This window comes from Melozone crissalis, unplaced genomic scaffold, assembly GCF_028551555.1.
Source record: "Melozone crissalis strain CALT ecotype California unplaced genomic scaffold, PUWL_Pcris_2 ptg000042l_1, whole genome shotgun sequence".
NCBI classification, from domain to species: Eukaryota; Metazoa; Chordata; class Aves; order Passeriformes; family Passerellidae; genus Melozone; species Melozone crissalis.
In genome coordinates, this window is record NW_026535820.1 from 26,503,602 (window position 1) to 26,519,620 (window position 16,019).

The following is a 16,019-nucleotide window of genomic DNA, read 5'->3' on the forward strand; positions in this document are numbered from 1 at the left end:
GAAAAAAATGTACATAGGACCACAGTTAAGTGGACCACGTCCTTTTCTTGGTGCATCCTTTTTCAGAGAGAATTCAGCATTTCATTTTGAGCAAGCTTTAAGACACCCCTGACCCCCACCAGCAAAAATAATGTAAAATATGCTATGAAAGAAATCTTGTCCTAAATTACTGCTTTTAATTATTGACACTGTTTGTATTAGTGTAACTTAATAGCACAAATTCCCTTTACCTAGGGATGTTTTATTCTGTGGAAAGAAGTAACCACTCAGTTTTTAAAAGCCTTGAGCCCTGTCAGCTATCCCGTGGTCAAATTCTCCTATTGGCATGGAAATTTTCACTATGTTTTACAGAAGCAATTCACACATTATAATACCTCATGGTTAGATGAAACATGGTACAGGCAATCATTGCAATAAAAGTATCAGTCCAAATATGAAATTTTGTGAAACTCCATGAAGAAGTAAATGTTTCCTGCAAGACACTAATTGTTGCTGTTACCGGCATGTTTATTCTGGATTGTTCCCCCAGTGCTTAGAACTGACCTTCAGCCTGGGAAGTATCTGGAAATCCTTGATTATCTTGTTCACCCCTTTCCTTCATACACATATTCTCATATTTTCAGTTTCTGTTGGCAGAATAGATTTGGAGGAAAAAGCCTTTTTTTCTTCTTTTCTATGTCCCTTACAGCTGGTTCCTGACAAGAGTGCAGAATTGCTGCTTTTAAGGCAGTTCAGTGTTGTCACAAAAGGAGCTTATTTCCTGTGGCTCTTCCCTACTTACATGGTGTTTTGTGACCCATTTGGCTAATACTTACATATTCTGAGATTCACAGTTTGTGATCTTAATTTTTATTATTTCCTGGATGTCATGGCAACATTGTTAAAACTGGGAGGAACAGGCTTCTAGAGCTCTTCAGAAATCACACTGCTCAGAGAATCATATTAGGGGGGACTTTAGAGATCATCCCCCTTGCTCAGAGTATCATATTTAGGAATTCTACAAGGCATGCCCTTGTTTCACAAGAATTTCTGTCACATTAGAGATTTAATTTTTTCTGAAATGAGTGGGACAACTTACACCTGGAATTTTAAATCTTATTTCAAATTATTAAAACAGATTGTGGAAAAGGATAGCAAATGAGGACAAACTGGCAACGTGACTGGCATGTCCAGCCTGAGGGCCACTTAGGGCTACTTTATGTTTTGGTTTTTTTTGAAGATATAAATTATATATATGCAATTTTACCCTACATGCCTTCAAGTGAATTATTAAAACCTTCAGGAGAAGCAAACTACTATTAATAATAGAAAAGATTCCTCCTCTGGAGTCAGAGAATTTTGGTTATTACAATGGATACTGGAATATCAAGAAGCAGTATGCTTACTCCTGGTGCATAGTGTGAAATGCTTATTTCAGCATTATGGTGATTGCTATATTTTTCTTTGGTTTCTGGATGGTCTACTAAAATAGAAAAAAGTTTAACCATTTCTGAGTCCTCCTTTCACTTACTGCTTCCTCTTAAGGTTTAAGTGGTTTATTGTCTTTCAGTCACTCTCTTTGCTGCCCATCCTTTACTTCTTCTCCCAGGAATTTAGCTATACATGGACAACTAATATATTGATGCACTTCCTGGGGGTACTTCAGAACTGCCTTGTCTGTCACAATGTTTTGTACCATAGTAAAATGCAATTTTCCCTGCAGATCTACTATTTTCCTAAAGTTACTTTTTTAGGCCTGATAGAGCGGCTGGCAAACTTTGTTTATGGCTTTTTTAATAGAATGCGAAGTTGAAACCTGAGTCTTTGTTTTGCCTTCCCTGTCTGTCATATTATTTCATCTCATCATCTGATGTTGATCAACTCAGAAGTGGGATCAGACTCCAGTTTTACACAGATTCTACTATGAAGGGCTTACTTACATTTGGTCCTACACCTTTCTGCCTCTGGAGTTTTTTAGTGTCTCTTGATAATAAATTTATTAATTTGTTTTCAAGACAAAGATGTCTATACTATAAAGAAACAATGAGAAAAATAGTGATATTCTAGGCTCCCAAGATTATAAATTTCATCAGACCTCTAATAAGTATGGAACTTAGTACTTTTCTCTTTACTGTTTCCTCTAAAACCTCTCAAATATTTTTGGTTTACGTTCTTCAGTTCTCTTTGCCTTTTTTTTTTTTTTTTTTTGGCAAAGCATTTGAGTTTTTATCCTGTCCTTTAGGAACTTTGACAATTAAAGAACTTGGAAACTAAGATTTAGGCCTGACATTGTCTCTTGCACTTAAATTATCCAGGTGGATGTTATGTTATAGAAGGAAAATGAAGTTGCATAATTTCAGTCTTAAATATCAGGACATTGATGAATTGCCACTGTGATTTCATTTTATCTAAAAGAGACAACACACCTCATACTATCCAAATTGATGTCTTAAGAAGACCAGTTTTTTCACGTATTTTTAAGATTTCCTATTTGCACAAAAAAGTGGAAAACAACAACAACCCCTCACTGAAGCAAAAAACCTGACAAACCCCAAAACATTTCTCTTTGTGAAGTTAAAAGCAAAACTTTATACTTTGTCATTTTCATAGCATAACTGGTTTTAGTTATGCTGTGAAAACGACATTTAGTTTATTTACTGGATATGAGAAGGAAATAAAACAGGTTTTGGAAATAAATTAGATCTTTATTGACATTTTTATGTTAACAGGAAACTAGAGAAGTATGAATAGGAGGGAAAAATTGTCATGTAACTCCTAATAGGAAGTAAACAATTAGTATTATTTGTCTCTTCAGGCCATTTTTTGGCTGCATTTTAGTTATGACACATGTAAGGAATACAATGTTTGGAAACAACATAGCTTAAAGATTTACCATATGGTTTAATATTGTTAATATATATATTTTTTTATAGCTGTGGGGAAAAAAATAAACAGAATCATCTTGGGATGTGCATTAAAAAGTCCTGAATGCACTATCTTTTATTTTTCATGAAGTAGGACAATCTGTATATTATGTCATGGTCTGTTTGGATCTTTCAAATTTACAGCACAGTGTACTTTGTAAATTGAACTTTATTTTATGAGCTTTTGAGCTCATTTAAAAAAAATAAACCTTTTTAAAAAAAGTCCTCTGTGTCCAACAACACCACCAAAACATCAAGGCGTCAAACAATGGTGGAATCATTTTTGTACAGAGTAGTCCAACACATGAGCTCACTAATTCATCATTTCCCTAATTTGCAAGCTGTCTTATTTACAAGTTCTCTAAATTGTATTTTTTCCATGAACAAACTAGCTACCAAGCTGTCAATGCCAGTGCTCATTCTTTCTCCTCTCTTGAGGAGTGAATGTCTCCACACCACACTGACCAGTGGGATGTTTTTTTCACCATACATTTCTGTCATTTACTCGGCAATATTTTTTCATCTAGCCACTGGGTGGGACCCCTAGGAGTTATTAATTAAAACCAACTTTGCAACAGGAACAGACACACAAAATTTGATCTCCTTTTCTTGAGTTAATCACTTGGTAGTTAGCGGCCCTTAGTAAACAGACAAGTTTTCAGGGAGTAAGTTAAATCACTTCCTATGTTCTTCTCATAATGACCACATCACCTCCACCCATTTCCTTAAAGCCTTCTCTCTCTGTCAGGGTCTGTTGATGGGTGAGCTGCAGCAACACCATGGAAAATTCTGGCTTTCCAGTAGCACTTACAAAAGAACATGTTGAGTTCTATGATTCATTTTGTCCTATTCAATTGATAGATTAGACAAAAGAAAATTAACTGGTTTAATCTAAAGCAGACATTTTCTCTAAAGACAGAATACCTTAAAAAAGTTTGGCTGAGGTCTTAATAATTAAGAGACATGTAAATAAAGATTAAGTCATGCAGTTAGAAAAAGGATGTTGAAATTGTATCCTCAAGCACTGCCCTAGCTACTGAACTGACTGAAAAAGCTCAGTTCAGTGAGCAGGTATTAACATGAGGAAGGTGCAATAATTCTTTTCTCTCCTGGTGATTTTGTTTAACGGTGCCACCAAGGGTGAATATACTGCTGTTTACCTAAAACAAGAGGTGGCAAAAATAAATCAAGAGCTCTTCTCTTTCTTACTGGTGTTCAGGATCATTAAGTAAATAGGAAAGGTTGCACTATAATTAAATATCTTTCAGAGACCCATGTTCTTTGCCGTGTTCACCAAATGTCTTTTTTTGCTCTGAGAACTATCATCACTCTGTTCTCACTCTATCATCACACCTCGCTCACATGACACGATGAATGTTCCTTCATATATTTTGTTCATGCTCATTTTAAATAATTCCATTAAGAAAAACAACTTTAAAGTGATGTTGTGTTCCTTCTTATCACTCAGCTGTTAAAAGTGCAATGATCAGAAGGTTCACTGATCAGAAAACCTCCATTTTCACCAATCCTCTAAGTTTATTTTATCTTTCCATCTAATAATCTTTTATCTAGTAATTATGTACACTGAGCTTCATATGCTGTGCTAGCAGCAAACTTGCAAACTCAAGTAGTGACTTTAAAATTGCTCCACACAGTATTGTTTTGTCAATTTTAGACTTGTGATATTTCTGATGTTAAGAGATTTGTGTCTAACATTAGCATGGACCTTTCTTCTTTGAATTATCTTTAACAGACAAGTTAAAAATTATTCTTGTTCCTTCTGGAACATATATAATATGTATAATATATATAATAATATTAAATATATAATGTATAATATATTATATAATATATATAATATTTTATAGATTATAGATATATTTTTATATTTGATAGATATATATTTTATATATAGATCTATATATAATATTTTATAGATGAGAGTTTTCAGAGATCAATGTACATATATGATGTTTTCTGTGAGGTGGTCATGTACCAGAGAAAAGAATTATTTTTTAAATACCATTTTATATATATATATATATATATAGAGAGAGAGAGAGAGAGAGAGAGAGAGAGAGAGAGAGAGAGAGAGATGATTAAAGATTCAAAGATTCAATATCAACAGAGTCAATACTAAAAGAGTCTTTAGTTGGACTGTTGGACTTGTTTTTATCATAATTTCATCAGTCCAGTATTTTTGAGAACACGAAAGAGTAGATTGATATGAACTATAAATAAGATAAAATAAGTCCATCCTAATCATCCCTCTGGAACTGTGAGATTTTTGACAGTTTCAGAACTTTTACAATAATCGACACATTTTTCTAATTTTTAAACCTTTGCTTCCTTTCAAACTAATATTTTAGTCCACTTCTTTAAAAACAAATACAAGCACAAATCTTCATAATTCATACTTTTAATAAAATTCCTGTTACCTATTTCACTTATTCAGCAACATTTCTGCTGGTTTTTTTTTATCCCAAGTCAACCATCCACTGAAATGGGTTGTGTTGAGATCTGTGTCTTTTAATGAAAAAAATGATACTTTATTCTACCTCTTGCAATCTTAAAGAGAGTATCTAAAAGACCTGTTTTGATTAGATTTTCTGAAAAGGAGATAGGGAAGTCAATACAAATAGAAACACCTTTTCTCTACCACCTTGGAGCGAGATAGCGCTTCTGTTTTCTGGAGGAGGAGTGACTACTTTTAATTCTTAATTTTTCTGAATTTTAGGTACAGAGTTGGGATCATCTATCCATGCTGAAAAGTGCTGGCAAAGTTCAGCCTACCATAAAATGATTAGAAGCCTAAGGGACCACCAGCCTTCTGTGCAAGCCTACTTCAGTTTTTACAGTGTAAGTTTGATCTGACTGGCAGTGTCCCAGCCTCCAGAACACTTGAGCCATCACAATGGAGGGGAGCAAGAATTCGTGACCAATGTTTCCTTTTTAGCCTCATGTGATCTCTGATCTTAACATTTCTCCAGCTTTGGAAACATTACTGAATGTCACATGACAAAATCACCTCAAACCTGTAATGAAACATCAGCAACAGGCTATTCTGATTCATAAATAACTCTCAGGTCTTTCAAGTCCAAGAAAAATATTACCATTGTATTTCTCCATCTTTTAAGATTTATAAACTGTGCATTCCCCAAGTTTTCCCTTCTTTTAATGAACATGCAAAGAAGCTAGCAAAATCCACTGAAAAAAACCTACTGATTATAAAAGGTGTAATAAATACCTTTGTATATATATACTAGTTTGGGGCAGGCACAAAAAGAAAAATCTAAAAAAATTTATTGTACATTTTTAAAATCCAGAAGTTTCAACTATTTCATTATGCATTTATTACATTATGTAATATGTTTTTTATGTATTATTATGTATCTAAATTTTACTGCGGTTTTGTTTGATTGTTTTTTTTTTTTAAATTAAAGCTTTAGGAAACAAAGGAATTACTACAATCCAGAAATTAAATTAACAACTGACTGCAAGCGTTTCATGTTTTGTTACTTTGGCTCTACTGGGCCTCATACAAGTTTGTGGGTGGCAATATCTTTGTATTTTGGATTAGGCTTATTTAAATTATATTGCTGGAAGTAGGTCAAGAAACAAGAAAGGCTCAAGCCTGATGAAGCTTTGGCAGCAGCTCTGCTGCATCTGTGTGGTGCTGTTGTGGGGCTCAATGGTGCTACACCAGACAGCGATAATGAAGGGAACTGGGAGTCCTTCATTGTCCTTTTCCTCCTCTCATATCCGTACTCCACTACAACAGCTCTCCATAAGCTTCTAACAAATGGCAAATAAATGTCCTGAAAATCATGGAAAAGTTGAAAACAGCTGGAAAATTGGAACAAAACATGCAAAAGCTTCTATTCAGTTGAAATGAGACATAACTGAATCATATTGCCAAAACTATCTACTCTTCAGTGTTTTGTTAGCGGCCTCAGCCTTCTGCATTTCAAATGCAGGTGTTAGCACTAATTGCTGAAACAAACAAACATTTTTTTTACAAATGGATATCACAATACAGAAGCAATTTCTTTTTTACTTTTAATAACTTTGTCTTCTATTGAACTAGTAAGACTCTTAAGTTTGTTTATTTGTCTGAATTTTGTTTGTTTGGTTGCTCTGGTTTACATAACCAAGATGAAAAAAAACCAAGGAGATATAAGTGGCTAGTCTCTACAGACTGTCCACATCAGCATTTTCTCAGCACTGGGGTAGGGAAACAATCTCTGAGAAACTGCTTTTCTTCTGGGCCAAATAAGTAATAAATAATCAAAAGATAAATAATGAAAAAGAATGCAACAAGATTTACTAGCTGAGTCATACCACTGCGAGGTAGGCTGTACAGTAAATTAATAAGGATATTGCTACACTTTAAAGAATAATATAAGAATATACTACCTGGAAATCTTCCGAAATGCAGTCAGCAAAATAAAGCCCCCTATAAAAAATACTTGATTTTTGTCTTGAAGAAAAGGAAATCCAAAGGTCATAGAGGTTTTGATAATATTTTTTTTCTTAGATATGCAAATTTTAAGGCAAGATTTGCGTAGTATGAAATTCCACAGTTTGGGAAAGAAGGCAAGTAATTTGTGATTGTAGTTCTAGACAAATAACTTCCTCTTACTAGATATTTAAAATATATATTGATTCAATTCAATCTTTTCTTGAAGGAAGGAAGCTTTCGTTTGTTTTTTTTAGACTCAAACATTTTTGAGAGCACTATGATTATTTAATGACTCTTCCTTTGCAAGCAAATCCTAGCCAAATAATAGGTGTGTCTGTTTATGCTGTACTCAAAAAGTATTAAATAAAAGATATTTTAATAGCTATTTCATGTTGATAAAGCACATTTCTAAAACATGAACAGCATCAACTCACTATTACAGCAGGAAAAACCCCAACTGTTGAAGGTTATTCATACAATATAATTAATTAAAAGCTACATTATTGTCTGTCTTTGTCTTTTTTAGGAGTGAAATTAGATGATGAATCAAAACATTAATTTAGACTCCATTCAGAAACAAATGGAAGAGATGGAGGTTTTTGGGACCCAACCAACACAACCTGGTAAATTAGATAGATGTTGGCAACCAGGTGACCACCTGTTTCATTCAAATCTTCCATCTCAAAGTTTCTACCCAAATTCACCTCTTTATGCACATATGCATACAAGTTACAGCAGTGATTGGGAAATTTTTGAAGCAGTAAAAATTCAGGAACTGGAGGAAGTCAAAGCCAGAGCTGCCCAAATGGAGAAGACCATGCGCTGGTGGTCAGATTGCACCGCTAATTGGAGAGAGAAATGGAGCAAAGTGAGAGGAGAAAGAAACAAAGCACGAGAGGAAGCAAGACAATTGAGAATCAGACTAGACAGTGTCATCAAAGAGCTTAGTGTGCTTAAAAAAATAAATCAGGATTTAGTAAGTGAGAAGGAAAACTTAGAAAATGGAACTGCTTGGAAAACTGAATGCTGTTGCTCAGAAATATGCAGTATTAAAAAAGACCAAAGCCTGTTAATGTTTCTGGAACCAGAACCTCCAAAAGACCTAACCAAAATCATCAAAATTCCTGGGGCAGAAGACATAAAGAAGGTAAAGAATGGGAAATATTTTTTGTGGTTCATGAAGTAGTGACAAAGTATGGATGTGTATGTTGAAATGGGATTTTTCAATAATTTTGACCAAAATGTTGCCTGATCCATTCACTAGCAAAACCCTTTGGCCCCCTGACACCCCCATCTAAATATTTCTAATATGGGAAAATATAGAAAACAATTCATACCCTTGCACTATGACTAGACATTTAAGGAACAGAGGCAGACTATCATATCCAATAATTTACATATTTTTTTGATTATCTCTCATGTTTTACAGTAACAGGTTACCTCTCTTATCTGAATTAATCATGTTTTGTATACTTACATTCTTTCTCCCCTCCAAAAAAGCATATTAGGTTCTTGGCTTCTAAAGAACCTAAAGTCTAAAATCATTTAATTCTCTCTGAACTTCAAAAGCATGGGAAAAGGTAGGCAGTTCTTTTGCAAATTTGCAAGACTTCTTATTTGATAAGGAGAGCTATTAAATCATGATATAGAATTTAAAAAATCAAGTATCAGCATTGGTTAAGCAGCTCCTAACTTTACACAAAAGATCCAGTTATATTCATCAAAAATCGAAGCATTTGTTCATGTTTAACTACCTTTAATTCTATGCCTTGGAATGCCCTGTATAGTCTTCATAGACACCACCAAAAGTCTTTACTTGTTTTCTAATAGATGGCAGTGTTTGTAAATATAGGTAATTTTTTTCACACATTCCAGGAAAATGGGTTTTTCCCTGCATTGTTGAAAGTAGGAAAGTTTTTACTTCAATTCAAGAGAAACTGCCAAGATCTTAGACCTGTATATATTCTGTTTGGACATTTTACTCTCTAATACATATTAACGATATTATATTCCTGTGAAAGCCGAAAAAAATAAATCAAAAAAATGGTAATGTTAGTAGCAAGAATAAATTTTGCCAAAAAAGCATGCCTTTCATATTTTCAGACAAATTTGCCACTGGAAGGAAATACCACAAAATATACTTTAACTATTTTTCCTTAGTATAAATTTTTTTCTACTTAAAAAATGAAATTTTATATGTGAATGGGAAATATTTTTATTTTTTCAGTGGTTTCTAGTGTTTTCTGATGTAAATTTTGGGTATTATGCTAAAAACTCAAAAGAACAGAGTGATGTGAAAGAGGATTGTCAGTAAACTGTTAAAATTAGATTAGCTTTTAAACAAAATTCCTCAGCTACAGTAAAGCAAATACATTTCTAAGGGAAACTTGTTCACAAGAGACATTCAGTCTTCCTCAAAAATGTGTATTTTACTTTTAATTTTTTTCCGATTTTGATATTAGTTTTTCTTATGTTTTGTATGCAGAACAAGTATCTTCAAAAGAGATATCTATATACTTTGTTCCTTATGAAAAACTTGTATAAGCCTGCTTTAGTATACTTTACATAAAATTTTGAGTTCCTAATGTAAAGTTTCTCAATACATTATTTGTATGGATAAATTGCATTGCTAGTTTTATTAGTTCCAAGATTCTATCTTCACCAGAGTTATAGCCAAAAAAAGAGAAATTGAATATATTTCCTTAGTAAAGACACATTTGAAATATTTTGGATATTAAGCTTGTCATAACAGAAGCTGTAAGAAATCACAAAATTACAGTTATTCAAATATACTGACATTTTTGCACCTTCTACCCATATACAGTCCAACTGTCTAAGATGTTACCTATTTCCTTTTTTTCTCCTGTTCCTTAAACGTCTAGAAGAGCCTTGGTAGGCCCTGCTGGAGTTATGTTAGACTTTTTCCTTCACTTATGTTTTTCTCAGGTGTCATATTTTTGTTTTCTCAGGATGTAAACAAAGACCAAAGCAATGAAAATAAAAAAATCACCCCAAAGCCTCCCAATTGCTTCCCCAATGGACTTCCCAGCATCTACTTGGAGGAACCTAAAATCAGATTGGGCACTACAGCTAAGACAACAGAGAATGATTTAATACATGTATCAGTCTTAAATTTGCATTTGGCTGAGATGAGGAAAATCCTACAGAAGGAAAGAGAGTAAGTGCAAAATATATCCTACTTTTGAAATTCTCATAGAGGGGTTTAGACAGTTTCTAAAATAGATATGGTGATGTTTGAATTTGTACTTCATATGTTCTAAACTTTAGTCATTGCTGTTTGCAAGGCTTCAATAAGAATTATGAGAAACAGTTCAGCAAACGTGTTTATTGTTTTCTTTGGCTTGTCTGTCATTTAAATAAGAGGTTTTCCATACAAATATGTAATTTGGTATCAATGCAGTGGTATCTAATGTATGTTATACCCAGTTATTGGAGTGCTTTGTGCATAATAACAAATTTTCATATACTCTACCAGTAGACTTTGAAAGAGTCCAACTGCAGAATGAAAAAGGCTGTTTTTGAATTCAAAATATATGAATCAGCTGCAAAATTCTGTTAACCTCTTCACTTGTAGCAAAGTCTCTGTTAAAAGCCAGTAACAAGGAGGGAGTAACAGATTTATCATACATTTATGTAGCAGATCAAATTTGCCTGACATAAACGCTAAACATATATTTTAGTGCGCTAAAAGAAGTTTTATGTTGTATAAGTGGTCAATATTGAGAAAGATTGAATCTCACCAGAAAGGCTTTTCAAGGAAACATGCAGCGTGTGATGCATGATGATGTAGTAGCAGACTTCAGGCTGTAACTACGGGTGATGGTAATTTCAAAATCAGTTGAAGTTAATTATAAAATTAAAAGGAAGAAAATTTCCTGTCCTTTGCAAATATATTCAACACTTTCTGTACAGAGAGTCTTCAATGGCAAACTGTGCTGAAGAATTTCCTTCCTGTCAGTTTATTTCATAACTGTCATGTACAAAGCACAAGTCTGAGGTAAAAAATCCATTCAATTCCTAACTAATGTGCTTTGTTATATGAATTAGATAATTGTAGAAAGCATACAATAATTCTATAGTTGAATCATATAGCAGAAGATGGCCACGCTCTCTCTCCTTGAAAGGTATTTCATTTGCCTGTGAAAGCAAATATAGGTGTGAGTTAGGGGACTGATGCCTCACATACCCATTTTCCTGGGGTGGAAATATTTAGGGGCCTAGGTGCTTCATCAGCAATCAAGTATACATACATATATAATAACTTTCATTTAGAAAATGGAAATTTTTTCAATTCACTTTTAGTCACTTCTCAGGAAAAATTTTAATAGGTTTTTGTCTGTTTGTTTACATGCCTCTCTAACCAATATTTAACTGTACTTCACAGAGACAGATTTTTTCATTTTTTCATTTATTCATGTATTTATTTTTTTAATTTTTCATTTATGAATAATTTCACATTCATTTATTTTGTACTGTGGTATAAGACAATAAATTTACTGGCACACTAGTAACTGGGGCATGTTACTAACCTCAGGCACCAAGCAGTGATTTCCACATAGCAGCAGGGATGGGTACAAAAACTCCCTCTCCAGGAGGGCAACATTTCATGCATGCAGAGATGTTATGTAAGCAGAATATATGCAACTTCTAAGAAGCAACTATATTTGGCAATGCAGGCAGTAAATAGCTAGGAATAATGTTACTAGGATAAGTATTGTCATAGTCACCAGTCTCGAAATAGCTGAATCTCTGTTGAGCAGGCTGTCGCCTGCTATCTCAGAAAGGGTTGGTCTCCACCACTTGGTAGAATTGGCTGATTTTGCCATATTTCCAACTTCAGATTTCCAGTTTTCTCTTTTAGGTTTTATTCTTGCTTATGTCAGGATTTTTAATCCTGTATTCTGGAGTTGCTAGTAATGACTATCTCAACAATCTCACCCCGTTTGCATTTTTACTCCCCTTATCTTGTGTGGCTCTAGCTTAAGTATTTTCTCACAGCTTCTTTCTCACAACTTAGCAATTTTCTCAGTGAACTTGAGCCAAGAACACACAGCTGTGTTGCATCAAAAGCAAACAGATAATAGACAGCTTGAACCCCAAGGCCAGAGGTTACTTTAGCAGTCAGTGTGATCTTACTCCTACAGCAGAGGACTTCTCAGCAGTTTCCTGGTTTATATGCAGCACACTGAACTCTGACTGCTTTTTTCTAGAGTCAAGTTAGCTTATGCAAATCTAGTGTTTGAACTTCCCTCTAAGTTACCTAACTAGTAACCTTCTTGGTTTCCTAACTGTCTCCATTAGATATTTTGTTTTTTCACCCTGAGAACACTTCTGCTTTTTGCATTCTGCTTAGAGCTATCATCAGTAATGTTGACATAACCTTATGCACACAGATCAGGCTTTGCAAAGGACAAAAAGAAAGAATGTCTAAAAGAAGTAATAAAAGTGAGGGGGATGAAAATTAATGTTTTGACATTCAAAAAAATATCTTGGCTTGGGTTTACAGTGTGAAATTACACACCAACATGCTCTACTAGGTACTAATGGCTCACATCAATTACACATTTGAGGTCCATTAGCATGAATGGAAATTACAAACCTTATGAATGGCTCAGCATTTTGCATAATCATTTGCTTAAAATAGCTATCTTTTGTCATCTTTTGGATCATTGTTCTCATCTAATTGTCTTCCAATTTTAAGATAGCAATTTGTTCTGTTTTGAACTTAAAAGTGTTTATTTCTTCTAAAACCAAAAACTCACAAACTAGTTGACTGCTAGTTGATAATATCAAAGAGGAACTTCTTAAGACTGGCTGGGTAACACAGACAATGGATACAAAAGGTTCTGACTAAGCAACAAAAAATCCTCTTTTTTCCTGCGAGGATCACTGAACACTGGCACTGGTTTCCAGTTTCCAGGAAGGTTGCTGAGTCTGTGTCCTTGGAGACATTCAAAAGGCATCTGGACATGGTCCTGAGCAATCAGTTCTAGACAACCCTGCTTGAGCAGGGGGTTTGCACCAGATGGCCTCCTTGAGGTCACTCTCAACCTCAACCATTTTCTGTAATTCTGTGATTTAATTAGATAATGAGTTAAAATGTCTCATTACAAGATCCATGAAAAATGCTCTAAACTTGATTCTAGTAAGTAAGTTGCTTCTGATGTCTGCTATATTCTTTCTTCCACTCTTCGTTTTCTTTATTTAAATAGTAAACTTTATGTAATCAGAATAATTTCTTTCAATTAGTGGCATCAGAGGAAAGTGATCTCACTTAAGTACTGTAACACAAAACAAAACTAGTGTCTTCTAAATAAGTGAAACATATTGTACATTCCTCTTTTACTTTTCAGAATAGACCATTTCTGAGGACTTTCACTGCATTCAGTGCAGTCAATGGACAATTATTCAAAGTATTAGAATGTCATCTTTCATGCTTTCACTTTCTACCATATTAAATGTCCCACTAAGAATTCTCTTAGTTCCCCAGTGAAGTCATGATATCATTCCAATGAAATATCCCATTACTTTGAAAGCAAAACAGTTGAGTTGAAATGCATGAAATACATATTGCTCCATTTTGCTTTGTGAATAATGGTGTTTCTTTTATTACTGTAATGTTATGGGATTTCTAGGTCTGTGCTAAGATAAGCAGTGCTATATACTAAATCTAGGCAGAAAAAGGAGATCCCTGATTCAAGAGCATTCAGTTTAGGTATAAAAGAAGAGAGAAGAAGATATTTCACTATAGTGGATTGCTTCATTAAAGTAGCTGACATTGCTTCCAGGACCTGAGTCAGCCCAGTCAGTGGCAACTCTTATCTCTATATAAGCCTGCAGTCTGCTGCATAGAAAAGTTCCAGACAAATTCCATCAATACACTTTGGTTTAATATGTGAATATTTAAACCAAATATTCTCAAAATATATTCTAGTAAGCCCAGCAATAATGTCTTTGTTAAAAAGGTTGAAAAATTCTGTTAGCTTCCATTAGAATAGAATATTGCTACTGAGGCACACAACAGTTTCTTTAATTGCCAAGTATTAGATATTTCTTTTCAACTATTTCATATTTTTCTCATTGTACAGGCATAGTACTTCTACACTAAATAATAAATTTTCCTGAAATTCTTCTAGCATTTTTTTCCAGGAGCTATTATTTTTTGAAACATGACATATACATCTTTTAATAATGTTTTTTAACATCAAACACCAATCATCTTTGGTTTCTGGTCTCTATAGTGTATATTTCTCCCGTATACATGTGTTTAATCTGCTGTCTGTACTAAATGCAAGTGATGTAATATGTTTTCTTTGAGGATCTTCACTAATATGAAGAAACTTGTGATAAATTAGGTGGCCTGAACCACTAACTGAAGTTAAATTTTCTTCAGTTTATCTCAAAATTTTATTTCATTTAAAGTTTCAATTCTGTACTACTGGATTTCTGTTTTCTCTTTAACTATTATTTTTGATGAATCTTTTGGACTAATTATGCAATGATAATGGTTTTTAGAGAAGTCAGGATATAACATTGACAAAAGCAGCATAGCTCAAGCTATGAGAAGGAAGTTCAATGTAACTTTTGTTCTGTCAGCTTCAAAATTGTACAATGTTAAATTTTAAAATACTTTTTTAGAATGAATGTATTTCTGGAGAAAGAAATGGAAAAGATGGAAAACGAATTATTTCTTTGGAAATGGAAATATGAAGAACTGAGACAAACCAAGCTGGAAAGCCCGAAACAGGTATGTTAGCAGTACATTGTTATCACATGGAGTAAGAAGGAAAATTTAGACTTCTGATTTCCTGTGTTGTAGCTAAGAGTGAAATTGTCTCCATGGTTTATGAATGTGACAAATCCACCATATATCAATAAGTATTCTGTATAGCCAGGTGGGAGTTACCTGGTGAGGGTGTGTGGGTTCTGCCATGGCAGCCCTGGTGCTTGGGAGCTGTGAGAGTGGCATTAGGATGTCTCCACAGGCTTCCAGGAAGGACCAGCCAGAGGAGGCAGGTTGTGGTGCTCCCTTCCCATGTGTGGTGAGCCTGGTGGTCCTGGTGTACAGCAGTGTGTGATCAGGGTCTAGTGGGGCTTGTGTTCTGAGAGAAAGGGTCCATGTGGGGTAAGGGGATGCTCAGGAAAGCCCTGCCACACTTCCTGAGAGGCTGGAGAAATACAGCAGTAGAGGTGTAGAAATTGCCTGAAAAAATGTGTTGTCCCCATCGACCTGGACAAGGAAGTAAGGCTGGGCAGGATCAGAGAAGGCAAAGAGGAGATGAACAGGATCTTCACAGGGATCCAGAGATAAAAAAGTCTGAACCACGTGGGAGGGGCAGTCAGAGGCTGTGAGTTTCACAGTGAATTGAGTCCCACAGTAGGAGGGCTGGAAAGGTATGTTCTCCAGCTACTGCAGGATGGCTCTTTTTCCACATCTGCACTTCAAAAGGTTCAAACACCTGGTAGTGAAGTAAGTGAAGAAAGCGATAACTTATGAGGCATCAGAGCCAGCTTTAACACACACCATACATTAACATCAGGAGAAGCAGCAAGTGGGGGTAGTAGGAGGCTTGCTCCTGTGAGGATAGAAACCCCTTTGCTCCCCACTTGCTTTTTAAGTGTTATGTGGCTTG

General features: G+C 34.6%; 1 protein-coding gene across 1 annotated transcript in view; it reads left to right on the plus strand.

Annotated features, from left to right (window-relative positions):
- Positions 1–7,906: 7,906 nt before the first annotated feature.
- CCDC102B (coiled-coil domain containing 102B) overlaps positions 7,907–16,019 on the plus strand; it is a 123,406-nt gene continuing 115,293 nt past the window's right edge. The window contains 3 exon segments of the mRNA XM_054284548.1: positions 7,907–8,512; positions 10,335–10,543; positions 15,025–15,133. Coding sequence (XP_054140523.1) covers positions 7,907–8,512; positions 10,335–10,543; positions 15,025–15,133 — 924 coding nt within the window.